This window comes from Phacochoerus africanus, chromosome 12, assembly GCF_016906955.1.
Source record: "Phacochoerus africanus isolate WHEZ1 chromosome 12, ROS_Pafr_v1, whole genome shotgun sequence".
Taxonomy (NCBI): Eukaryota; Metazoa; Chordata; class Mammalia; order Artiodactyla; family Suidae; genus Phacochoerus; species Phacochoerus africanus.
Genome location: NC_062555.1, coordinates 53,426,844 through 53,454,294, shown reverse-complemented (window position 1 = coordinate 53,454,294; position 27,451 = coordinate 53,426,844). Strand labels below are relative to the sequence as shown.

The window sequence follows — 27,451 nt, the reverse complement described above, 5'->3', positions numbered from 1 at the left end:
CATATTTGTTAGCTCTTGAGTGTCTTTTTGTAGAATTCTTGATGATATTTGTGTTTCATTTACATAAACACTAAAAACCCTAATCTGATTGAAGGAATGTTGATTCTCATTAATGAAATGGTGACGATCATGTTGCATGTTTTAATGTTACCTCTCCTTCTTTAGTAAGGGCCAACAGTCTGGGCTGTGTGGTAGAAAAGCTTGTGTGCTTTAGACCTGGGGATCTCAGACTTATCATCCAGACAGCACAACTTGGTCAGAGTCCAAGAAGAACATTTGTGAAGCACCTCGCAGGAGTTGGACTCTGTCTTTAAATGGAGAGGCGCTCTTTATGTATACCCTCTTAAGCTTGTTTTTAAAATCTGTGGGGGGTGAGAGGCCCAGTGGAAATGTTAGGTGCTTTAGGAGAGAATCCAAATAAATTTACCATCAGTTCACATGCTGTCTTAAAATCCATACCAGCTACTCACAGACTTGTGTTTGCAGGGCTCTAGTGTACATTCTGTCGTTAATTCAAAAAATTTTTTTCTAATCTTTTACTTATTTTTTCCCAGGCCAGGGATCAAATCTGTGCCACAGCTGTAACCAGAGTCATAACAGTGACAATGCTGGGTCCTTAATCGGCTGAGCCGCAAGGGAACTCCTTAGAGTGTATTTTTTTTATTAATGTGTAGTTAATTTACAGTGTCCCTTTAGTTTCTGCTGTACAGCAAAGTGACCCAGCCACCCATACACACCCTTTTTTTTCCTTCTTTCATTTGCCATCCAAGAGACTGAATACAGTTTGCTGTGCTATACAGCAGGGCTTCATCACCCATCTGTTCTAAATGTAACAGTCTGCATCTATGAACCCCAAACTCCCTGTCATCCCCCCTCCATTCCCCTTCCCCTCCCCCTCTGGCAAACACAAGTCTGCCCTCTATGTCTATGATATGTTACTGTTTTGTAGATAGGTCATTTTAGACTCCACATTTAAGTGGTATATGGTGTTTGGCCTTCTCTTTCTGACTGACTTCACTTAGTAAGAGTCTCTGGTTCCATCCATGTTGCTGCATATGGCATGATGTTTGTCCTTTTTTATGGCTGAATAGTATTCCATCGCATATATGAACCACATCTTAATCCATTCATCTGTCACTGGGTGTTTAGGTTGTTTCCATGTTTTAGCTATTGTGAATAGTGCTGCAATGAACATACGGGTACATGTATTATTTTTTTCAGTGAAAAGTTTTGTCTGGTATATGCTCAGGAGTGGGATTGCTGGATTGTATGTAGTTCTATTTTTAGTTTTCTGAGGTTCCTCTATACTGTTTTCCATGGTGGTTATACCAGTTTACATTCCCGCCAGCAGTGTAGGAGGGTTCCCTTTTCTCCACACCCTCTCCAGCATTTGTTGTTTGTTGATTTGTTAATGATGGTCACTCTAACTCGTGTGAGGTGGTACCTCATAGTAGTTTTGATTTGCATTTCTCTAATAGTGATGTTGAGCATTTTTTCATGTGCCTTGTAGCTATCTGTATCTTCTTTGGAGAAAGGTCTGTTTAGGCCTTCTGCCCATTTTTCTGTTGGGTTGTTTTTGCTGTTGTTGAGTTGTATGAGTTGTTGGTTAGAATGTATTTCTGGATAATTATTGGAAATTAAATATGAGACAGTAAAATGTATGTTTATTTTCATTGTATGTTAACATAAATAATTTATGAAAACTGTGTTTTCCAAAACAAAAGAATCAGTCAGTGAGAAAATGGCATATTTTACATTTCACAAATGTCTTTAATCTCTGGCATGTTAGAAGGCAGATTATTCTTTTTCTCCTTTCACACCTGTTGCCATCTGTTATTTTTGCTCAAGTATCTGAAGAAAATTCATCCTGAAACAGGTAGTTGGAAAAGGGATTATTTAAATAGCCTTTTCAGGTAATTGTGAATGTTCTTCTTTGATACTACACCCAAACTGGACAAGTGGTAAGTTTCTTAAAAATTAGCTAAGAGTTTAGATTCTGACCCACATCAGTGGACATTTCATACATTAAAATCCATTGATCTGTTCCGTTCTAGATCTGTTGCCTGTGCATAATTTTGTAACATCATGAGCTTTTCTTTGCCTTTTAGTTTCCTGTTGTGTTCTTTTTTTTTCCTTTTTTTTTTTTTTTTCAGGGCCACACCCGAAGCATATGGAGGTTCCCAGGCTAAGGGTCAAATTGGAGCCATAGCTGCCGGACTACACCAGAGCCATAGCAATGTGGGAACCAAGCTGCGTCTGTGACCTACACCACAGCTCGCAGCAACACTGGATCCTTAACCCGTTGAGCGAGGCCAAGGATCGAACCTGCATCCTCATGGATGCTAGTCAGATTCGTTTCTGCTGAGCCATGGTGGGAACTCCACATTATGAGCTTTTCAACTTTGCCGAGTTAGGCAGAGCTACTAAATGTTGATATATTTCATTAGAGAATATTTTTAAAAATCATTTTTTTAATGTCACTGCTGATTTCATCAGATAAGTATCGGTACGCTATCAAGTTCACAGTGATGGATCCCAGTTTTCTACCATTCTAATTTTTGCTTGGCAAGTGGAATTTTATCCTGAGCAACAAGTTCTGTCATTGTTTTCCTTTAGGTGACAGGTTTGCTTTGTTCAGTTTGAGAAAATGTTTGCCAAATAATCAACCAGTTGCACAAGTGCTTTTCTTTGAGAGGACTACTCTATTTCATTATGTAGCAGAAGTGTTTCATTTCATTTTATCATACCAGATATTAAAAGGCCATGTATTCGAGGGCTGAGATTAAGTAAAATTGTACTTTATCAAGACATTCTTAAGAGAAACTGGCCTTTTTGTTTTCCTGTAAGTGCACGGTGGTAAAGAATATAGTGACCACTGGTACATAAACAGCCTTTATTTCTGCTAAAGTTCCAGTAGTTTTCTTCATCATTGCTTTTGTACCATCAGTGCAAATGTGAGCACAGTGCGGGGGTGGGGGCACATATGTCTTAGTATTATTTTGAGAATAAATTTGACCTTGTGGAACCTCTGTAAAGGTCTTAGGGACCCCCAAAAATGCACATTTTGAGAATTGAGAAGTGATGTTCTAGGCTTAAGGTTTTATTCAGTGTGTTCAATGGAATTGAGACATGGCAGTAAAAGATAGCATAGTTCAAGATTGGACTGCGGTCTCTGGCCTGGAGAGTTCTTTTACGTTATTCCTGCATATCAGCTCTTTCTGAGAGGCTTCAGGACGTGTTTGTCAACTCATTTATTTGAAATATGACCAGTACATGCTGTGTAGTCAAAAGAAATTATGATGCTAAAATGTGTCTTGGGAGTGAAGAACTTAATCTTGGAATACTAGATCAGCACAGGATTTAAGGACCAGAATTCTGAGTCCTGTCTGTTAACATTTATGAGGCTCACTGAGTTCAGGGAACATTGCCTGACTTTTCTATTTCTCAGGTTTCTCCCCTCTACAGTGGGATTAATGTTATTTGCACCCACCTTTCTCAGAGTAGTTTTGATGTTCAGACGATGCCATCAGTTCCTTACCCCGGATAACGTTGTTATCTTTATATATGTAAGGCTGTGCTTAGTATGCAACAGAGAAGTTGTTAATATTTAGTGAGTTAATGAACTTAAGAAAACTGTTAATTATGAACTGTTAAACATACACACAAGTAGAGTTGTATAATGAACGCCTGTCTATCTTTCCCCTAACAAATGTAACTCTGGAAAATAAGAACGTGTTATTAGAGTTAAGATCACATCCAGCAGAATTAAAATTGGGTCCTTAATACTTTCAAATTCTCCTCTCATGTTCAAATATCCTCAGTTGAATTAAATACATAGATAGGTTTTTTTTTTTTTTTGCAGTTGATTTGTTCAAATCAAATCCACACAAAGTCCACTTATTGCATTTGTTTATGATAACTCTTGGTTTCTTATAATCAAAAACATTTTTGTTTCTCCAGCTATCTTACTTTAAAAAATTTATTTATTTTTCCCGCTGAAGTTTTCAGGCTAGGGATCAAACCTCTGCCAGAGCAGTGATAACACTGAATCCTTAACCACTAAGCCACCAGGGAAACCTCCCCCCCCCCCTTTTTAATGTATAAACTTTGGAGAAACAGACTAATTTTGTAAAATGTGCCAGTGTTTGGTTGCTTCTGAGTGGTATCAGTGAGCTTTTTCCTCTATTTATTAAGTTTCTAGTAAACTGGAAGTTAATTGTTTGATTCAGTTCTGAATTAGATTTTTAGGGAGAACACTTATTGCTGTGTATTTCGTATGTGTTTCACGTAGGAGGTGCAGTGTTTCACTGATGCCAAACTTGATTAGTGGGTTCAAGTATGGCAACCTGGTCGTACCATTGTTCACCACTGGCTTTTCTAATAGTGGTTTTAACATCTATTGATGGTCATTGTCGGAGTGAGCTTTCAAACTTTGAGGTGCTAAATACATGTGTGGAGGTATTATTGAGGCACTGCCATGGTTACTACAAATAGATTAGGGCAGTATCTTTATTTGAGCTAAGTCATCAATGAAATAATAAATAAGAGGCAGAGCTGTGGATAGTAACAAGCCTCTGGATTAGGGACTGTATTTTTTTATTATAATTGATACACAGGATTATGTTTCAGGTGTACAGCATAGTGATTTGATACTTTTATCTGTTAGGAGATGATCAAGGGACTGCATTTTAACAGCATAATTTTACATATAGCAGGGAAAGAACTAGCAGTTTTCCTGATGCAGTAGACTTAGAGCTTGTCTTTTAACATCATGTCTTTAAAACAAATACCTTTCAAGCATATTTTTACTAAAAAGACTCTCCAAAACCATTCTACATCTACATTATTTTTAAAAGTTGATTAATACAAATACAATTAATTGACTGTTACAGTAAGCTTCCAGATGGCAAAAAAGAATTGAGATAATACCTTCGGAGCTCTCTTGGTAATGAGACAAGATGTGTTGCTACCATATTTTTTGTTTGATTGTAGAAAGTAATTAAAGCATCCCATTCTATGTAGTTCATAAGAATCTGCTTGTAGAAGTTGAACTTAGACACTGGGAAATGAAATCAAGACAGTGCGAACATTTGGAAAATGTGGTTGGTGTCTTCTCTGTGTTGTCGGATATGCCTGTTAAAATGGGTGCTGCAAGAAAAATACCTCACGTTTAGATCGTGGTGGGGGACAGGTGGTGTGTTCAGGAAATCAGTATAATCTCTTTGGGGCCAAAAAACTACCAGTTCTTGAAAAACTGAAGACTGTTCAGGTTATTAATCAGGGTGCATGAAATTTTATCCAAAGACATATTAATAACTTCTTTCTTCACTAGGAAAATAAAAAATACTTCAAGCGTAGTGAACTTGCAAAAAAAGAAGAGGAAGCATATTTTGAAAGATGTGGCTACAAGGTAGGAATGCCTACTTTTATGTTAAATTATATATTTCTGAGTTTAAATTTATATAGCTGTTGGTAAAGTGACAAAACAATTGATCTCTGTTCAATTTATCAATGTTATACATTAGCCTATAAATGAGAAGCCGTCTGGAGAGGTATGAGTTTTTGTTTTTTCTTTTATTTTTTAATCTTGAATTCAGGAAAATACGTGCATGACTTTTGGCTTGGAATGGTTTGGCTTTCTGTGGACAGCATGAAGTGGCTTGAGAACAAAGCTTGAATTGATTTATTTTTTTAAATTAAGTCTTGGATCTGATACTACCTCCTTTTTATCACCAACACCACTCCTCCCCCCTCCTCTCCCAATAAAAGTCCATTTTTAAAAGGCTCAAAACATTTTATTCATTTGACAGCAGAGCCATTAGCAGTGGTATTTTCCCTGCTTTCTCCTGAGTATTTTAAGTCATTGTTTTTATGTTTGCAGTGTTAATAATCCCTTTGGCCTTAAGTACCTCTGCCTGAGGTAGAGTGTCATTGTGTATAATATCACATTTCAAACACTGCTTAGTTTGTTAGATAGAAAATGTGATCTTGAAATATTTGTTAGAAATACATGATCTGGAATTCTGTTGTGGCTCAGCAGAAACGAATCTGACTAGTATCCATGAGGACGCAGGTTTGATCCCTGGCCTTGCTCAGTGGGTTAAGGATCCAGTGTTTCTGTGAGCTCAGGCACTGCTCAGATCCCGAGTTGCCGTGGCTGTGGCTGTGGCGTAGGCTGGCAGCTACAGCTCTGATTCGACCCCTAGCCTGGTGACTTCCATGTGCTGTGGGAGCGGCCCTAAAAAAAACAAAAAAAAAAGAGAAAGAAATACATGATCTGTTTGGAAGACCTTGTGTACTTTAGAAGCATGACTAAAATTACCTTTTAGATTACCTAATTAATAATGTATTGGGGTTTTTATTGGGAGGGGTTAAAGGTTAAGAGGTGAAGTTATGTTTAAATTATTTTAAAGGAAGACTATCTAGTTTAGTAGTTTTTTAAACATTTCAGAGGTTCTATTGAAATATTTTTTTTGAATCACAAATTTGAAATGAACTTTCTGCTTGTGAAACATTGATGTAAGATAATATTCCTGTGCATGTAATGGGGAGAGTTCTAGAAATCTTATCTGGCCTAGCTCTTCTAGAAGGAAGCATGAGGAATGCATATGGTATGTATATGCCTTTGGTTTCATTTTGTACTGTTGGGAGAGGGCAGGTGCTAAAAATGTAGTTGTATTTCTGATAGGCTTCTAAAAAATGAAAGTTTATATATATATATTTTTTTGATATTTCCCACAAATATATTGATTTCATTTGCTTCTAGTTTAGGAAGTTAAAATACATTTTATGTCAGTAACCATCACATAGAAATTCAGAAAGAATTCTCTTCTTCTCCTTGCTCAGCATTATCACATTCACATTTGACCTAGAATGAGAGTCTCTTACCATGGGTTTAGTTTGCTGACTTGTTGCTTTCCCAGATTCTTAAATTTGAACCTTTTCAACTTTTTGATAAAGTAGGAAAATAATTTAAAACCTCGGCAGTTTTGCTCTATTTAGTTTGTTTAAGCGATACAGTGGCTACTTATGTAGAGGAAGGCACTGAAGCAAAATGATGATGGTGAAGATATTGCTTGTAACCTTGAGTGGAGCTGATGAAATCTGTTAGGTCCTTAAAGCTGTTAACTAAAAAAAAAAAAAAAAAAAAAAGCTATTAACTGCCATTCTATAATTAAAAATACTTTTCATCCTAAGATTTTGGGAGAGAAATATGTGTTTTTATGCTTAAAAAGAAAGCACATGGCTTTCTTTCTAAAGCATTTTTGTTATTTTCTTTTTGGTAGTAATGGAAATGTAGCATATGTTACTTTTATTCCTTTATAAAAACTTGTTACTGTTTTTTAAGGCTTGATGCTGATTTGGTTTGTGAAAATACGTAAGTTTAGTTTTTTATCTAAATTTTCTGTTAACATGGATTAATATAACCTTTAACTTTATAGAATCATAAATTATCTAATTTTGACCATATAGCCTTTCTTAACTGAATGTGAGTTTTTCTGTAATGTTGATTTTTTTTTTTTTCGGTCCTACTAGGGCTGCACTTGAGGCAAATCGAGGTTCCCAGGCTAGGGGTCGAATCAGAGCTATAGCTGCCAACCTGCACCATAGCCACAGCAACTTGGGATCCAAGCCATATCCACAACTTGCACCACAGCTCATGGCAATGCCAGATCCTTAACCCACTGAGTGAGGCCGGGGATTGAAACCGCACACTCATGGATGCTAGTTGGGTTCGTTAACCATGAGCCATGATGGGAACTCCCTGATTTTTTTTTTTTTTTTAATCTTTATTTGGCTTTTCCTTTTTAAAAATTTTTATGGCCACACCTGCATCATATGGAAATTCCCTGCCCAGGGATTGAATCTGAGCTGTGGTGACCTACAACACAGCTGCGGGAATGCCAGATCCTTTAACCCACCGCCCTGGCCAGGGGTTGAACCTACACCTCTGCGGAGACCTGAGCCACCACCGTCGGATTCTTAACCACAGGGGCAACTCCTTTTGGCATTTTAGATTCGTGTTATGGTCAGATGGAAAACCACGTTTCAGTATTTTTTTACAGACCACACAGTGGGGCTTGTGTATTGCTGACCCCGGTTTTCCTAAATTGTGACTTAGGTTGGAAAATATATGAAGAGACTTTTTTCCCTGCAGGTTCATAGAAATAAGAATGGGCACTCTGTTCTTTGTGTGCTCTGAGTGGACAGGTGCTGGTTTTCATTATTTTCCCACAAGGATCCTAGCTCAGTTTGTGGGCAGGTTTTGTGTAGCATTAGGAGGTTTTCTTCCTATCCAGTGGCTACTCGTGCACTTGGAATGACACCTTTCAAAGATAAGGATAGAGAAATGCTGGAGCTTGAGGTTTTATAAGGTTTTTGTTTAGCAATTTTTTTCTATGGTTGTCATTTTAAAACCCACAGCAAGGGTCAAATAACTTTGTAAGATGATTTTCTCAAAAAGGAGAAGCAAACCGATTGTTTTTTAAGAAAAAGTAAAAATCTTAGAGTGGAGGGAAAAAATGAGTCTACATTTCAGCCCTTTTAAATTTTTGCTTTGGAAACCATTGAACTTGGTCACTCCTCTGTAGCAAGAACGCTGTCTCCTGTGTGTGCCGCCCTCAGGGTGTCCATGAAATGGACAAGTGTGATGAGCTCTCACAAGCATGTGCATCAATTATGAGCTTTTTGCTGGGAGGAACATTTTGGGAAACTGCAGTATCTAAAACATGTTTAATTTTGTTTAATAGCCATTGTCAGCCAGTAGACTGACAAATACTAATTACACTATATTTTAAAAGGAGAATTTCATTTCTTTTGGCTATTAATGTAGATACAGCCAAAAGAGGAGGACCAGAAACCATTAACTTCATCAAATCCAGTATTAGAACTTGAACTGGCAGAGGAAAAATTACCCATGACTCTTTCTCGGCAAGAGGTAAGTTTTATAAGATTTTAATTTTTTCCATTATAGTTGATTTACAGTGTTCTGTCAGTTTCTACTGTACAGCAAAGTGACCCAGTAATATGTATGTACATATTCTTTTTCTCACATTATCCTCCATCATGTTCCATCACAAGTGACTAGATGTAGTTCTCTGTGCTACACAGCAGGATCTCATCACTTATCCACTCCAAATGCAATAGTTTGCATCTGTTAACTCCCTACTCCCATTCCCTCCCCCACCCGCCTCAGCAACCACAAGTCTCTTAAGTCCATGAGTTTCTTTTCTGTTGAAAGTTCATTTGTGCCATATATTAGACTCAAGATACAAGTGATACCATATGGTGTTTGTCTTTTCTCTTTCTGACTTTACTTAGCATGAGAGTCTCTGGTTCCAGCCATGTTGCTACACATGGCGTGATTTTGTCCTTTTTTGTGGCTGAATAGTACTCCATTGTATATATGTACCACATCTTCTTAATGCATTCATCTGTCAGTGGACATTTAGGTTGTTTCTATGTTTAGGCTATTGTGAATAGTGCTGCAGTGAACATACAGGTGCATATATCTTTTTCAGTGAAAGTTTTGTCCAGGTATATGCCCAAGAGTGGGATTGCTAGGTTGTATGGTGGTTCTATATTTAGTTTTCTGAGGTTCCTCCGTACTGTTTTCCACAGTGGTTGTACCAATTTACATTCCCACCAACAGTGTAGAAGGGTTTCCTCTTCTCCACACCCTCTCTAGCATTTGTTGTTTGTTGACTTATTAATGATGGCCATTCTGACAGGTGTGAGGTGGTACCTCATTGTAGTTTTGATTTGTGTTTCTCTAATAATTAGTGATGTTGAGCATTTTTTCATGTGCCTCTTGGCCATCTGTATATCATCTTTGGAGAAATGTCTGTTCAGGTCTTCTGCCCATTTGTCATTTGGGCTGTTTTCTTTGCCATTGAGTTGTATAAGTTGTTTGTATATTTTAGAGGTTCAGCCCTTGTCAGTTGCATCGTTTGAAACTGTTTTCTCCCATTCCGTAGGTTGTCTTTGTTTTTTTGTTTGTTTGTTTGTTTTATGGTTTGCTTTGCTATGGAAAAGCTTGTCGGTTTGAGTAGGTCCCATTGGTTTATTTTTGCTTCTATTTATGTAGTTTTGAGAGACCGACTTCAAACATTTGTATGGTCGATGTCAGGGAGTATTTAGCCTGTGTTCACTTCTAGGTGTCTTTCTTATGTTTAAGTCTTTAAGCCATTTTGAGTTTATTTTTGTGCGTGGTGTGAGGATGTGTTCCAGTTTCATTGACTTACATGCAATTGCCCAGTTGCTTGCTGTTGTCCAGTACCACTTGCTGAAAAGACTGTCATCTTCCCATTTTATCACCTTGCCTCCTTTGTTGAGATTAATTGACTCTAGGTGTCTGGCTTTATTTCTGGGTTCTCTATTCTCTTCCATTGGTCTGTATGTCTGTTTTGGTACCAGTACCACACTGTCTTAATTATTGTAGCTTTGTAATATTGTCTAAAGTCTGGGAGAATTAGGCCTCCTGCTTGGTTTTTGTTCTCCAGGATTGCTTTGGCAATTCTGGGTCTTTTGTGGTTCCATATAAATTTTTGGATTGTTTGTTCTCGTTCTGTGAAAAATGTCATGGGTAATTTGATAGGAATTGCATTGAATCTGTAGATTGCTTTGGGTAGTATGGCCATTTTTACAAAATTTCTTCCAGTCCAGGAGCATGGAATATCTTTCCGTTTCTCTGAATCCTCTTTAATTTCCTTGATTAATGTTTTATAGTTCTCAGTATATAAGTCTTTCACTTCCTTAGTCAGGTTTATTCCTAGGTATTTAATTTTTTTGGGTGTGATTTTAAAAGGTATTGCAATTTTATATTCCTTTTCTAATATTTCATTGTTAGTATACAGAAATGCAACCAATTTCCCAATGTTAATCTTGTATCCTGTTACTTTGCTGAATTCACTTATCAGTTTGAGTAGTTTTTGTGTGGAGTACTGAGGGTTTTCAATATATAGTATCATGTCATCTGCATACAGTGACAGTTTTAAGAGGTGAGTTTATGTATGAGGTGAGTTTATGTAAGAGGTGAGTTATGTTTGGTGAAATAAAGAAAAATCTCCACAGCACTTGACTGTATCTTTAGTTCTTTAGTTCTTTAGTTCTTTCTAATAAATTTGTATCTTTAGTTCTTTCTAATAAATTTGATGTCATTATTTCCCAAATATGGTGACCTCTTGGAGTTCCTTGTTGCATTTCAGGTTAAGTATCCAGCATTGTCACTGTAGTAGTCTGGTTTGGATTCCTAGCCCAGGTACTTCCATATGTTGCAGCTGTGGCCAAAAAAAAAAAGACTTCTTAAACTAAAGTACTGTCTAGCCAGCCAGTTTTCTTCCTTAGGTTCTACTTTAATCTCTGCTTTTTTTTTCTTTTTTTTCTGTCTTTTGTCTTTTTTTAGCGCCACAGCTGTGGCATATGGAGGTTCCCAGGCTGGGGGTCCAATTGGAGCTATGGCTGCCTGCCACAGCAACGCCAGATCCAAGCCACATCTGTGATCTACACCTCAGCTCAGGGCAACGCCAGATCCTTAACCCACTGAGTGAGGCCAGGGATCGAACCCACAACCTCATGGTTCCTAGTCACATTCATTTGCACTGTGCCACGATGGGAACTCCAATCTCTGCTTTTCTTGATACTGTTAAATTTTTTAGAGATTCTATCCTTATAAACTTTAAATACATTCTAAGTAAGTATAATTAAAGTGCATATATTCTAAATAATTATACTTAAGTTATTTGTCTAAATTATTTTAAATATTATACTATTTTGTAACTTTCTATTAATCCATATTTATACGATGTAGAAAATATAGAGATCTATATAATTTTTTATGACTATAATGTCCTATATTTTAAAAACTATTATTTTTAAAAGGACTTTATGAATAGTTATTTGGATTGCCTCAGCATTTCCCTTTGATAAGTCATACTATTATGATTATTTCTTTCTTAAAAATTTCTGGAAGCATATTCATACCAGTTCATACTCTTACTTGTAGTGTTCACCCATACCCTGGTCAATGCCAACTATTTTTTTCTTTAAGCAGCAGCAGTAACAGTTTTAAGATGTCCATGTGAAAGAAGAATTCAAACTATATCCAAGGGTACACAACAAAAATGAACTTCGAGCAAAAGGAAACTTGCAGAGGAAAGGAGTTTCACATGACTCTAGAAGTTATGTGAAAATTAGGTGAAGGACTTGTGAATACTTAGCCTAGAGAGAGAACACTAGAAATTTTTTAAAAAGACCCACTGGCCACAGCTCTAATTTTGAAAAAGAATTGAATGTTCTCTGTGGTTTCATAAAGTAGAACTGAGTTAAATGGGTGTCAGTTTGAGGGAGGTAGGTTTTCATTTATTCTAAGAAGGAAAACCTATCTGCCAAAAAATGAAGTGTGATTTGTCAGGCAGGGACCTGATGAGGTGTTTTTGAGGCCATTTCTTCCTTGATTGGAGATAGCGCTAGATGACCTCTTACTTTTTTTTTTTCTTTTAAACTCCCAAGTTTCAGTTAATCCAATGGGAACCCCACCAGTGATTTCTAAGTGTGGTACTATTTATGTTTCCAAATAAAGTTCTTGGCTTTTTCCCCCTTTAATTACAGTTTACTGTTTTAATTATTTTTGTCCTTTTTATGAAATATTTGTGTATAAAACATGTGCGGTATAGTGGGTAATTACAAAACAAACACACAACCATCACCAGAGTTGAGAAGGAATATTTTCAGCCTCTCAAAAGCCCTGCGCTTCCCACCCCAGCCCCTCCATCATAACTCACTTTATCTTCTGAGGGACTGGTTTTTGGTTTTGATTTATTAGTATTACAGTGCTGAATTTTCACTGTCTGTGGTCACTGAGTTACCAGCTGACTCTGGGCTTAATTTTTTTTCTCTGTATGAATGTTATTACTCCTTTCCATCTTCATGTTTTTCTTACGAATTCAGTTGGTCCTTTCTGAAATACTGTCCAAATGACTTAAACTGTTAGGGTTATTCAAGATGTGACAATAGTTTAGTATATCTCTTCATAGAAAACTAAAGAGAAAACAAATATAACTTACTTTTGTATCTGCGTTTCACATTAAGTGTTTGGTTCCTAAAATAGGAATTACTGTTACTAATTACATAAGGAATTACTATTGTTTGATTTTTTTTTTTTAATAGGTTATCAGAAGATTGAGAGAAAGAGGAGAACCAATCAGACTATTTGGAGAAACTGATTATGATGCTTTTCAACGTTTAAGAAAGATAGAGATCCTCACACCGGAAGTTAACAAGGTAAGAAGTCAGAACAAAGCTAGAAGAATATCCCTCCACTGAATATAAATGGGAATGGTATGAACTCTGATGGAGTTCCAGGACTAATTGCGTCATTATAGGCATAAAAGGAAAAATAAAGTTACCAGATTACTGCTGCTGAATGTAAGTTTTCTTTAAATTTCTTTTAAAAAGCACGCATCTTAAGCCTGTAGTTCAGTGCATATTGAGAAATACATACAAGCCTGTAGCCACTACCCGTATGAAGATAGAGTATTTTCATTACACCCACGTAAAAAGTTCCCTAGCACCCCTTCCTAGCTAGTCCTCATGTTCCTCCTCTTCCTCCACTGGGCAGTCACTTTTAAAAATTCTGTCCCCATCAATGAATGGTGCGTGTTCCAGTATTTCACTTTAGGTGGAGTCACAGGAATATCCTGGCTTCTTTTGCTCAGTGTGATTTTTTTTTTAGATTCATTCATGTTAATTTTTTTTAAATTTTTTTATTAAAGTATAGTTGATTTACAGTGTTGTGCCAATTTCTGTTGTACTGCAAAGTGACTCCAGTTATATATATATATATACATATATATATATATACACATATATATATATATATACACACACACACACATATATATATATACACATTGTTTTTGTATATTATTTTCCGTCATGGTCTATCCCAAGAGACTGGATATAGTTCCCTTTGCTGTACAGTAGGACCTCATTGCTTATCCATTCTAAATGGAATAGTTTGCATCTACTAACCCCAAACTCCCAATCCCTTCCCCTCTCCCTTGGCAACCACGTTCTCTTTGTCTGTGAGTCTCTTTCTGTTTTGTAGGTAGGTGCATCTGTGCCATATATTAGATTCCAGATATAAGTGATAGCATATGGTCTTTGTCTTTCTCTTTGACTTACTTCACTTAGGATGATAATCTCTAGTTGCGTCTGTCCATGTGATTGTTGATATTGGTAATTTGTTCCTTTTCATTGCTGGTGACAGTCAGGAGTATATGACAACATGTTTCCAGTTTTGGCCTTTGAGGAATAAAACTTCTGTGAACATTCTTTTTTTTGGTCTTTTTAGGGCTGCATCCAGGGCATATGGAGATTCCCAGGCCAGGGTCTAATCAGAGCTGTAGCTGCTGGCCTATGCCAGAGCCATAGCAACATGGGATCCAAGCCACATCTGTGACCTACGCTGTAGCTACCACAGCTCACAGCAATGGCAGATCCTTAACCCACTGAGCGAGGCCAGGGATCAAACCCGCAACCTCATGGTTCCTAGTCGGAATCGTTTCCGCTACCCCACAACAGGAACTCCCTATGAACATTCTTACATGAATCTTTTTTGGACCTGTTATTTCTTTTGGGTAAATATGTTTTTATCTCTCTGGTAAATACTTAGAAGTGAAATTGCTGAATAGTAAGAGTAAGTGCACGCTCAACTTCTAAGAAATGCCAAAGATGTCCAGTATTGCATCAGTGTTTGTTATTGTTAGCCTTTTAAATTTTAATCATTGTCTTGTATGTGTGGGCGTATCTCATTGTGCTTTTAGTCACAATTCCTTGATAACTAAAGATTATGAGTGTCTTTCTGTCCACTTATTGGCCATCTCTGTCTTCATGCAGTGTGTTTCTCTTGTTCATATTTTAATTGGGTTGTTTGTCTTTTTATTTTTGCATTGTAGGAGTTCTTTATGTATATTTTGGATACACATTGGTTGTCACGTATACAGATTCATGTTTTGTCTATTTTTTTCTAGTCTCGGCCTTACCTGTTTACTTTATGGTGTCTTTTCATGGGCAGAACTTTTTTTTCTTTCCCTTCGGCTTTTTAGGGTCACACCCATGGCTTATGGGGATCGAATCGGAGCTACAGCTGCTGACCTACGCCACAGCCACAGCAACACAGGATCCAAGCCGTGTCTGCAACCTACACCACGGCTCATGGCAAGGCCAGATCTTAACCCACTGAACAAGACCAGGGATCAAACCTGAAACCTCATGGTTCCTAGTCAAATTAGTTTCCGTTGCACCATGAGAAACTCCCATGTGCAGGACTTCTAAGTTATGATGAGGTTTACTTTGTGGTTACTGCTTTTGGTGTTTTGCTTAATTAAGAAATTTTCGGAGTTCCCGTTGTGGCTCAGTGGTAATGAACCTAACTAGTATCCGTGAGGATGAGGGAGCAGTCCCTGGCCTTGCTCAGTGGCTTAAGTATATGGCCTGCATCCTCATGAATGTTTTTATTTTCCTGTTTTTCTTTATTTTCAATCCTGTCTCAACTTTCCTAATCTAAATTCTTAGAAAGAGTAGGTGGTTTTATAATGCTTCATTTCACCAATATTTATTTCTCTTTGACAACTTGAGTCACTTTCCTTATCAAAAGATAGTCTCAAATGCTAATGTAAACTGTGCAATTTTTGTTACCTGATTTAATTTTTCTAATATTCATCTTTCATTACTTGAAAAATTTTCTAGCTTTTAATATTATTACAACTTGCTGTATTCTAATCTTATTCAAGTGTGTCGCAAATACTAGAGTTCCTTATTTGTCCTTTTAAAAATTGAGGTATAATTGACTATAACATGAGTTTTAGGTGTAGCATAATGATTCGATATTTGTATATGTGGCAAAATGATCACCACAATAATTCTAGTTAATATTCATCATTATGCATGGATACAAATTTTTTTTTCTTGTGATGAGGGCTTTTTAAAGATCTACTCTGAGTAACTTTCAGGTACACAATACACTGTTACCAACTTCAGACACCATGCTGTACATTATACCCCTGTGACTTATTTAATAAGTGGAGCAGTCTGAAAGTTGATAACTAAAATTTGGTTGGGTTTGTTTTTTTTTTTTTTTTGTCTTTTTAGGGCTGCACCTGTGGCACATGGAGCTTCCTAGGCTAGGGGTCTAATCAGAGCTGTTGCTACTGGCCTATGACACAGCAACGCGGGATCTGAGCCACGTCTGCGGCCTACACCACAGCTCACGGCAACGTTGGATCCTTAACCCACTGAGCGAGGCCAGAGCTGGAACCCGAAACCTCATGGTTCCTAGTCAGAATCGTTTCTGCTATGTCACAATGGGAACTCTGATAACTAAAATTTGAACATAGTCTGAAGCTCTGCATGTTCACTCTCTTCCCTCCACATTTTATGTTTCTAATACTACAATTTACATCTTTTTTTTTGTCTTGTGTAGCCCTGAGCTATTATCGTTATTTTTACTGTTTTTCTCTTAATCTTCATACTAGCTTTATAAGTGATTAAATTGCCACCTTTACCAGTGAGATTTGTACATTCGTATGTTTTCTTGTTATTAATTAGTGCCCTTTCTTTTCAGTTTAAAGAAGTTCCTTTAACATTTCTTGTAAGCTTGTTTAGTGGAGATGAACTCCTCTAACTTTTTCTGGAAACTCTTACCTCTCCTTCAATTCTGAATGATAACTTTGCTGGGTAGAGTGTTCTTGGAAGTTTTTTCTTGTAGCATTTAGAATATATCATGCCACTCTCATCTGTCCTACAAAGTTTCTGCTTAAAAATGTGCTGATAGGAGTTCCTATTGTGGCACAGCAGAAACGAATCCAGCTCGTAACCATGAGGTTGTGGGTTTGATCCTTGGCCTCACTCAGTGGGTTAAGGATCCGGCATTGCTGTGAGCTGTGGTGTAGGTCGAAGACACGGCTTCGATCCTGCAGTGCTGTGGCTGTGGTGTTGGCCAGCAGCTGTAGCTCCGATTTGACCCCTAGCCTGGGAACCTCCATATGCTCCCTAAAAAGCAAAAAAAAAAAAAAAAAATCTGCTGATTGTCTCATAGTGGGGGGGGAATCCCTTGTATGAACGAGTCGTTTTCTCTTCCTATGCTTTTAAGATTCTCTCTTTGTCTTTAACTTATTTAAAAAATTGAATTATAGTTGATCTCTCTTTGTCTTTAACTTATTTAAAAATTGAATTATAGTTGATAACTGATTTAAAAAATTAAATTACAGTATTGTGTTAAATTCAGGTATGGAGCAGTGATTCACTATGCAGATTATACTCCATTATAGGTTGTTAAAAGATAATGAGTATAATTCTCTGTACTATCTAGTATATCTTGGTTGCTTATCTATTTTAAATATAGTAGTTTGCATCTTTTAATCCCATACCCCTAATTTGTCCATTTCCTCGTTCCTTTCCCCTTTGATAACGACAAGTTTGTTTTCTATATTTGTGAGTCTGTTTCCGTTTTGCATATACATTCATCCGTATTATTTTTCAGATGCCACGAATAAGTGATATCATACAGTGTTTGTCTTTCTCTGGCTTATTTTACTAAGCGTAATGCTCTCCAGGTCCATCCATGTTGTTGAAAATGACAGAATTTTGCTCTTTTTTTTTTTTTTTTTTTATGGCTAGTACTTCTGTGTGTGTGGGTGCACGTGCGCGCACATATGGACACACCACATTATCTTAATCCATTCGTCTTTTAGGCACTCGGGTTGCTTCCATGTCTTAGCTATTGTAAATAGTGCTGCTATGAACACTGGGATGCATGTTTCTTTTCAAATGAGGTTTTTTCATTTTTTCCAGATGCATACCCAGGAGTGGAATTGCTGAATCATATGGTAGCTCTGTTTTTAGTTTTTTAAGGAACCACCATACATTTCCACAATGTCTGCACCAGTTTACGTACCACCAACAGTGAATGAAGGTTCCCTTTTCTCCACAGCCTCTTCAGTGTTTACCGTTGGTAGACTTTGTCGATAGCCATTCTGACAGGTGTGAAGGGATACCTCATTGCGGCTTTGATTTTTATTGCTCTAATAATTAGCAGTGTTGAGCATCTTTTCATGTGCCTATGGCCTATTAGCCATTTGTATGTCTACTTTGGAGAAACATCTATTCAGGTTCTTCTGACCATTTTGGGATTGATACTTAGTTGTTTGAGCTGTTTGGATATTTTAGATATTAACCCTTTGTCAGTCAGATCATTTGTAAATATTTTCTCCTGTTTCTTAGATTGACTTCTTGTTTTGTTGATGGTCTCCTTGCTGTGCAAAAGCTTTTAAGTTTAATCAGCCCCCATTTGTTTAGTTTTGCTTTTATTTCTTTTGCCTTAGACGATTAAAGAAAATAGTACTGCAATTTATGTCAGAATGTTTTGCCTGTGTTCTCTTCTAGGTGTCATCTTTAACTTTTGAAACTTTAATTATAATGTATCTTGGTGTGGCTATGTTTACCTTTGTATTGCCAGTTTTCCATAGCAACTGCACCTTTCAGCGGTACCCAAAGGTTCTCTTTCTCCATATCCTAGCCAAGTTGTTATTTTCTGTTGGTAATAGTCATCCTAATGGGTGTGAAGTGGTATTTCCCTGTGGTTTACTTGCTTTTCCCTAATGACTAGTGATGTTGAGCATCTTTTCATTTACTTACCATTTGTATGTCATCTTTTCAAGTCCTTTGCCCATTTTAAGTCAGATTGTTTGTTTTCTGTTGTAGTTAAGTCTAAGAGTTTTATAGTTTTTGCTCTTACGTTTAGGTCCTGGATCCATTTTGAGTTATTTTTTATATGTGGTGTAAGGAAAGGGTCCAATTTCAAGGCTTCCATTTTTACCATATGCTCACAAACAAGAGGTCAGTAGAATGTGGAATTTGCTGGTTTGTTAGAAACATAGTGAAATCCTAGGATATGGTTACCACTGGTTTTATACTGTTGACATTACCAAAGGTTTTGGGAGTTTAGAGTAGTTGCAGTAAGCTTAGACATTTTAAGTGAACCGGGAAAACCAGTTGGGGACTCTAGTGGAGACTGAAAATTACAACGTTGATGCATATTCTTGTGGGGTTTTTTCCCCCCAATTTTTATGGTGTACCCACAGCACATGGAAGTTTCCAGGCCAGGGATTGAGCCTGAGCCACAGCTGTGACCTGTGCTGCAGCTGTGGCAACACCAGATACTTTAACCCACTGCACCATGAATTGAACCCACACCTCCACAGCTACTCAAGCCGTTGTAGTCAGATTCTTTTTTTCTTTCTTTTTTTTTTGTCTTTTGTTGTTGTTGTTGTTGTTGCTATTTCTTGGGCCGCTCCTGCGGCATATGGAGGTTCCCAGGCTAGGGGTTGAATCGGAGCTGTAGCCGCCGGCCTACGCCAGAGCCACAGTAACGCGGGATCCGAGCCGCGTCTTCGACCTACACCACAGCTCACGGCAACGCCGGATCGTCAACCCACTGAGCAAGGGCAGGGACCGAACCCGCCAACCTCATGGTTCCTAGTCGGATTCGTCAACCACTGCACCACAACGGGAACTCCTGTAGTCAGATCCTTAACCCGCTGCACCACAGTGGAACGCTGATGTGTACTCTTAATTGGATAAATAAATTCATAAGAATTGACTTTGAGGAGTTCTTGTCATGGCTCAACAGTAATGAGCCTGACTAGTATCCATGAGGACGTGGGTTAGATCCCTGGCCTCACTTAATTGGGTTAAGGATCTGGCGTTGCTGTGAGCTGCAGTGTAGGTTTAAGATGGGGCGTGGATCCTATGTTCCTGTGGCTGTGGTATAGACCTGCAGCTACAGCTCCGATTCAACTCTTGGCCTGGGAACTTCCATATGCTGTGGGTGCGGCCATAAAAAGACCAAAAAACCCACAAAACTGCCTTTGAATAGGCTACAGTGGTGGTAGCCGTATAATATAATAATATAATAAATAGTATAATGTAATAAATTGAAATGTCACCCGAGTCTCCTGGTGGAGAAAGAAATGAGTTGTATTCATTATTAGAGGAAAAAATCAGAAGTGAAATATCAGTGAGGTTTCATACTAGGTATAATTTTTTGCCTTTCCTCAGGGGTTGAGGAATGATCTGAAAGCAGCTTTGGATAAGATCGATCAGCAGTATCTCAATGAACTTGTGGGTGGCCAAGAACCTGGGGAGGAAGACACCCAGAATGATTTGAAAGTTCATGAAGAAAACACCACAATTGAGGAGTTAGAGGTAATCCCTGCAGCAGCTTCCTTCTTCCCCCACCATGCCTTTCACTCCCTGGAGCAGGTGTTGACTGCATCAGACTGTTCAGCTCACAGCACATTGGTTGTACTTTAGTCATTACAAAGGCGCTTCTTTTATTTCATGCTTTTTGTTTGTTCACTCTCCCTTTTGTCATTTTCCATGCACATTCCACTATTTCCCACCTTCAAAAGTAATCATTCTAATATGTTTGATATGCATTTGTCGATGGTCTTGTAAAACAGGTAGTGTTTTATGCATGTGTTTGGTGTACCCAAATGATGTTTTATTGTGAAAGTATTCACCCTGTTTTTTTTAACTCGTTCTTTTTCCTGTTAGAACTGTTTTTAAATTCCATCCTTGTTGCTTTTATGCATCTTTAAACCTTTGATTTTAGCTGTGACATAGCATCATGTACACTGTGGCATTCACTGCCTTTTACTTTTTGTTCCTCCTAATGACATACAGCAAGATGGCTCCTAGCCCCCTGTTACTACAGAAAGCTTTGTGATAAACAGTCTTGTACATAGCCCTCTGGACTGAGAGGGGGATTGCTGGATTTATGTATGTTTAACTTCAGTACTGTCAAATGGCTCTCTAGAATGGGTTTACCAGTCTTCACCCGCTAGCAGCAGAGTGTGTCTTGCATCCCTACATTCCTGCCAGCACTTGGCAATATTTTGCCTTTTTTGGGGGATGGAGGGCACCTGCATTGTGCAGAAATTCTCGGACCTGGGATCAAACCTGCACCACAGCAGTGACCCAGTTCACTGCAGTGACAGTGCCAGATCCTTAACCCACTGTGCCACAAGAGAGCTCTTATATTGCCTTTTTACTTTTGCCATTTTGTTGAACTTGGAGTGATAGATGTAATCTTAATTAAAGGTAATACATTAGCTAAATATCTAGCGTGACCAAAAAAATATGACTTAATTTAAAGCTCTTAACACTTAATGCAACAGAGTTGTTTTTCTGTTACCTTTCACTCGTGGCTTTTAACACATGTTGCATGCTGTACATGAGATCATAGTTGAGCTAAGGAGTTCTGGATTTTTTTCTTATGTTTTAAACCACTTTTGAGATAGTCATATACTATGCAATTTAACCATTTAAAGTATACAGTTCCATAGGTTTTAGCGTATTTACAGGTTGGTATAACCATCATCACAATCTAATTTTAGAGCATTTTTTGTTCCCTTAAAAGGAAATCTCATGTTCATTAGCAGTCGCTCTTTTTACTTCCTGTTTTTATCTTTTGATTCATAAAAGATAACATGCTGTCTAAATTTAGATGGCACGTTGGTGGTGGGTTTTTTTTTTTATTTCCTTTTTAACCTATCTAGAAGTTCCATCAGACTTTTAAATCAGACTTGTATGCTCTAATGTAATGAAAGAGCATGTTCAGTCTGGAGTTGATAATGTGTGGATTCCGCGGTTGCTCCTGACTAACAAGCAGAAGCGTTATTTTTCTTCAGGCCCTGGGAGAGTCTTTAGGAAAAGGTGATGATCATAAAGACATGGACATCATTACCAAATTCCTTAAGGTATGTACTTTTTGGCTAGGAAAGGGGGACAGTTTTTTTGATTAAGAACTGGTCTTAGATTTTTGGATTGTATTGAGTTAAAGGCTGGAAAGGGCAGCCCTCATTAAATGTTTCTCCATGTACGGTGTTCATGATACTGCTGTGTCATTGGATATAGAGGTTAAACAAAGAAAATGTGTATTTTCTTTCTGGCTTTTTCTGTAAAGCTGCCTTATTAATGTCAGCACAGAAGGAATCATAGTGGAAGGAGTAAGTTTTGAGAATTAAAATTTTTTTCAAAAAAAAAATTCTGGAAAGGAATGCAATGAGGAGAGGGTTCCGGAAGCTTTTCTTAGAGATGATGACAGGAGGGAAGGAAGGAAGGAGGAGAGAGGACATTGGCAGCCACACCCTTGAGTAACCTTTCAGAGGTGGTCCAGTTCTGTGAGGTCTACCAGTTGCTGCTTCTTGCTCTGATTAGTTCATTCTGTCTTTATCCCCAACATTTCCCTCTTCAGTGGTTTGGGGAGAGTGTGCAAGTCCCCGATTGCTTGGAACATTTATTCACAAATTATTTGTGTTCAGACCAGGAGATTTAAGTGTGAGAAATACTTCTACTTGTATTTACAGTTTAAATACGATGTATTGGTCAAGATTGTCAGTCCGTTGAGGATTTGACATGAAATTAGCTAGGGCGTGGGAACTAGTATGAGCTAGAATTTCCTCTTTGAGTGATGGCCTCTCCATGTAGGACATGCATAGGTAGCGCCTCTAGGAGAGTGTGGCCTCCTCAGCCTTTACTATCTACCTGAGTCTAGAAAGGATGCTCTTTGTGCAGTTAAACGCACAGGGCACCTGGCTAGTTTTGGGGGACAGGTTGAGGGCTGGTCATAGTTTACTTTGGTTCCTTTTTTCTTTCCTTCTTCTTTGGTCACATGCTTTAGTGGGAATTTTTAATTGAATTGTGATCCCTACTGCAGTAGTAGGAAGTGTAAATGCTACAGCATCCTCGGAAGATTGGTTAAAATCACAACACATCTGGCATTATGACTCATACGTCTAGACAGTTTGAATTTTATGTGATAGAAATAGGAGTTGGGAGTTCCCGTTGTGGCGCAGTGGTTGACGAATCCAACCAGGAACCATGAGGTTGCGGGTTCGGTCCCTGCCCTTGCTCAATGGGTTAACGATCCGGCGTTGCCGTGAACTGTGGTGTAGGTTGCAGACGCGGCTCGGATCCTGCGTTGCTGTGGCTCTGGCGTAGGCCAGGGGCTACAGCTCCAATTCGACCCCTAGCCTGGGAACCTTCATATGCCACGGGAGTGGCCCAAAGAAATAGCAAAAAAGACAAAAAAAAAAAAAAGAAAAGAAATATGAGTAAAAGTTTATTTCTATCAAATAGTTGGCTGTAAAATTTAGTAATTCTTTTTAGGGGAAATGGATCATCTCTGAGCCAGAAATAAGTATAGAATAGGGAAGTTTGTGACTTGCACAAGGCACTGCTCAACAACATACGTTATTACATAATAAACAGAAATAGTTCATTGATGAGGTTTTAATCAGTTAAGACATTTACTTTAAGGTTGAGTGTATTCCATTTGGTGTGACAGAGAACTGTTAAACAGTGGAACCACTGGGTGGCGTTATAGTCTAAATTTATCCTTTCTTTCCACAGTTTCTTCTTGGTGTTTGGGCTAAGGAGTTGAATGCCAGAGAAGATTATGTAAAAAGGAGTGTGCAGGGTAAACTGAACAGTGCTACTCAAAAACAGACTGAGTCCTATCTCAGACCCCTTTTCAGAAAGCTCCGGAAGAGGGTGAGATTTCTCAGAAAATGCTCTCATTAACTGATTTTTTTAAAATGGAGTATATAAAGTTAGAATAAATACAGTTTGTAACTGTACACTGTGGCTTCCAAAATTAGTTTTTTTTTCTTTCTTTTCCAGAATCTTCCTGCTGATATTAAAGAATCCATAACAGATATTATTAAATTCATGTTGCAGAGGGAATATGTGAAGGTACATTACCATGCTATGCATTGAAGTTATGTTTAATGAGCATCTCTAGGTTGTGTACAGAATATGTCCGTCTCTTGTGGGAGTATTTTAATTGAGTTAAGAATAAATGTGAAGTGAATTAGTAGTTAAAAAAGAACCCTTGGATTTTCTAATATATTGTCAGCTTTATTGTTAGGCATGAATAATACATTTTCAGACTACACTGTTTTTTTTTTTTTTTTCTTGGTCATTTTAAGGTAAAAATTCTTCAGAGCATGAACTGGATATAGGCAGTATTCATTTCATGAATGGGATTGAATTTCAGTTTGTAGATTGTTGATTATGGCTTGGAACAGATTTTCCCATAGAAACAATATTATGGAGATTAGTTTCCCAGGCCAGCTATAAAAGCCTCCTTAGTCCATAATATAGCTGAACTATTGTACTAACAATACAGTGGAATTTAACCACCCTTTATACTGGTTTCTCTGAAAAGAATGTTCCAAGTGAGGCTGCCAGAGTCTTCTCTCCCTTTCAGTCCTGCAACAATAACAGAGCCTCGTAAGCAAGATGCCCTTGCCACCACGTCTTTACTCCTGAGCAGACTCTGGGAGGAGGTGGCAGAGGACGGCACCATGGTGTCCCTGTGCTTCTGGGATGGGCTTTAGAAAGGGGGGTGGAAGGCTGTCAGTCAGTGGTGGCAAACAGGAAGAGAAAGGGGGGGTCTCCTGGGCCACCGGTGGGATGGAAATGTGCCCCTGCTTTTGGGCCATGAGCCGAGTTAGAGCTGGGAGGTTTCCTGTGGCTCTGCCTCCCAGGAGAGAGGGGGAGGAGAGAATATAGTGCAGCCCCTCCAGGGACAGTTCAGAGGGGGCGTGGCGTTGCTCATCCCTGTGCTCTGAGCGTCTGTCCTCATAAGGGACTGTTGGTCCTCCTGGGTGACTGGAGGGCTGCTGGATTAGACCCTCATGCTCATGGGCTAAAGTAGTGGTTTTAGGACATCTGGATGAGAGCCACTTGGTCAGTCAAGGAAAATGTTTCTGTTTTATGGCTATCAATTTTATTCGGGGGTAGCTTCTATTGCCTGGTACTTTCCGAGGGTGTTTGCATTGGGCTGGACAGATAAAGTCCCCATCATTGCAGAAGGAATTCAGATCGCTTGGCTACTAGAAAGGATGCCTTCCCTCTTCTTACTTTTCTCATTTGTGTGTGTGAGAAGCAGATGAAAGTTTATTTTCTATAAAGTATAGAAATAAAATTTCAGTACTTGGACAGTTTTCTTTGGAAATTTGGGGAAATTGCATATTGGAAATTTTATCTGTTAATGTCCAATGTTAAAACTTATACACATGAGTATCAGTGATTTAAAAAAAAGAGCATATATGCCCTTTAAAATTCTACATGGCAACCTCATAGGTGTTTGATTTTTGTCTTTTTGCCTTTTCCGGAGCTGCTCCTGTGGCATATGGAGGTTCCCAGGCTAGGGGTCTAATCGGAGCTGTAGCCACCGGCCTAGGCCAGAGCCATAGCAACGTGGGATCCGAGCCACATCTGCGACCCACACCACAGCTCACGGCAATGCCAGATTGTTAACCCACTGAGCAAGGGCAGGGACCGAACCCGCAACCTCATGGTTCCTAGTCGGATTTATTAACCACTGTGCCACGACGGGAACTCCTGTTTGATTTTTAAAATCTTTTTGAGACCTGGCTATATAAGCCTCTCTGAAACTCTTGGGGTCTTCCTAATTTTTTTACCTTTTGGTTTTTTTAGGGCCACATTTGCAGCATATAGAAGTTCCAGGCTAGGGGTCCAATTGGAGCTGCATCTGCGGGCCTATACCACAGCCGCAGCAACCCGGGATCCAGGCCATGTTCGCAACCTACACCATGGCTCACAGCAACGCCAGAGCCTTAACCCACTGAGTGAGGCCAGGGATCTAACCCACATTCTCATGGATTCTAGTCGAGTTTATAACCTGCTGAGACACAACAGGAACTCCCCCTTGGGGTCTTTTTAAAATTTACTTGCTTTCTGTTTTGTTTTTCTCCTTGCTCCCTCCCCCGCCCTCTGGTAGTAGGCTTGGTTTACAGAAAGAGCAATTTGTCTTCATTGCTTTCTGTCCTCTAATTTTGTGGCTTTTAAGGATCTTGGCAGGTGGGAGGTTTGGGGGGACCAGAGTGTGAAACGATCTCATCCTTCAGCTATTTGATTCGAGGGCCAGTATTGAATTCTGTTTACACATCTGCTGTGGACCCAGCACACACAGCACCTCCCAGCCCCTGCTTTCAGAGGTCTGCACTGCTGTGCAGGGAGTGGATGTAGGTTGGATCATGAACATCAGTTTGCTTCTGTCTTCTATGGGACCACCTCAGTCTAAAGGAGACTCAGGCTAGACTTTCTGTCAGTGCTTTGAATTACCTACCTGGTAATCCTAGATCTGAACTGTAGCTTTCAGGACACCAAGGCTGCAAAGGAATGTTTGTCTTTTTACTCACTGGGTTAGCATTGGCTTCTGTTTTCCAGACATTTGTGGCCCTGGGCAGGACAAGTCACCCTTATGTTAATTTCTTTTGTTTGAATAATGGGAATGGTCATATTTTTACCATGCCCAAGAAAAGGATGAAAATTACATCACGAAAGACTATGAACTGCTTTAAATCAAAATTTGGATGAAAAGAGTATTTCTGCTTTTCTGATCTCTTCTTAAAACTTTCTTTTTAGGCTAATGATGCTTACCTTCAGATGGCCATTGGAAATGCCCCTTGGCCCATTGGCGTCACTATGGTTGGTATCCACGCCAGAACTGGTAGGGAAAAGATTTTTTCCAAGCATGTTGCACATGTTTTAAATGATGAAACACAGCGGAAATATATTCAGGTAAGCAATTTGGAGGGAAAGAATCATCCTTCTGGTGTGAGGTGGTAACCTTACTGTAGTTTTGATTTGCATTTCTCTAATAATTAGTGATGTTGAGCATCTTTTCATGTGCCAGTTGGCCATATGTATGTCTCCGTGGGGAAATGTCTTCTTAGGTCTTTTGCCCATTGGGTGGTTTGGTTTTTTGATACTGAGTTGTATGAGTTGTTTGCATATTTTGGAGGTTAAGCCATTGTCAGTTGTATCATTTGCAAGTATTTTCTTCTGGCCGTGGGTCGTCTTTTCATTTTGTTTATGGTGTCCTTTGCTGTGCAGAAGCTTTTAAGTTTGATTAGGCCCCATTTGTTTGTTTATTTTTTTGTATTTCTATTGCCTTAAGAAATTGACCTATGAAAACTGGTGTGATTGATTTTCAGAGAATGTTTTGCCTATGTTCTCTTTATAGGAGTTTTATGGTATCTTGTCTTCAATTTAAGTCTTTAAGGCATTTTTCTTTTTTGGGGGGGCCGTGCTTGTGGCATACAAAAGAACTCAGGTCAGGGATGGAACCTGCACCACCATGGTGACATGGCCAGGTCCTTAACCACTAGGGTACCAGGGAACTGCAGTCAGTCCTAAAGCCATTTTTCTAACTTCATTTATTTACATGCAGCTGTCCAGCAATCCCAGCACCACGTGCTGAAGAGACTCTCTTCCCCATTGTATACTCTTGCCTCCTTTGTTGAAGATTAATTGTCCATAGGTGTGTAGGTTTATTTCTGAGCTTTCTTTTTTG

General features: G+C 38.7%; 1 protein-coding gene across 2 annotated transcripts in view; it reads left to right on the top strand.

Annotated features, from left to right (window-relative positions):
* Positions 1 to 27,451, top strand: part of PRPF18 (pre-mRNA processing factor 18) — a 55,085-nt gene that overhangs the window by 6,218 nt on the left and 21,416 nt on the right. The window contains exons 2-10 of one of the 2 annotated variants that reach the window (XM_047754791.1): positions 5,333 to 5,410; positions 5,526 to 5,552; positions 8,834 to 8,938; positions 13,168 to 13,281; positions 20,119 to 20,265; positions 21,753 to 21,821; positions 23,476 to 23,616; positions 23,746 to 23,817; positions 26,521 to 26,676. In XM_047754791.1, coding sequence (XP_047610747.1) covers positions 5,333 to 5,410; positions 5,526 to 5,552; positions 8,834 to 8,938; positions 13,168 to 13,281; positions 20,119 to 20,265; positions 21,753 to 21,821; positions 23,476 to 23,616; positions 23,746 to 23,817; positions 26,521 to 26,676 — 909 coding nt within the window. The remainder of the gene's footprint in view (positions 1 to 5,332; positions 5,411 to 5,525; positions 5,553 to 8,833; positions 8,939 to 13,167; positions 13,282 to 20,118; positions 20,266 to 21,752; positions 21,822 to 23,475; positions 23,617 to 23,745; positions 23,818 to 26,520; positions 26,677 to 27,451) is intronic. The other variant, XM_047754792.1, reaches the window with a different exon arrangement.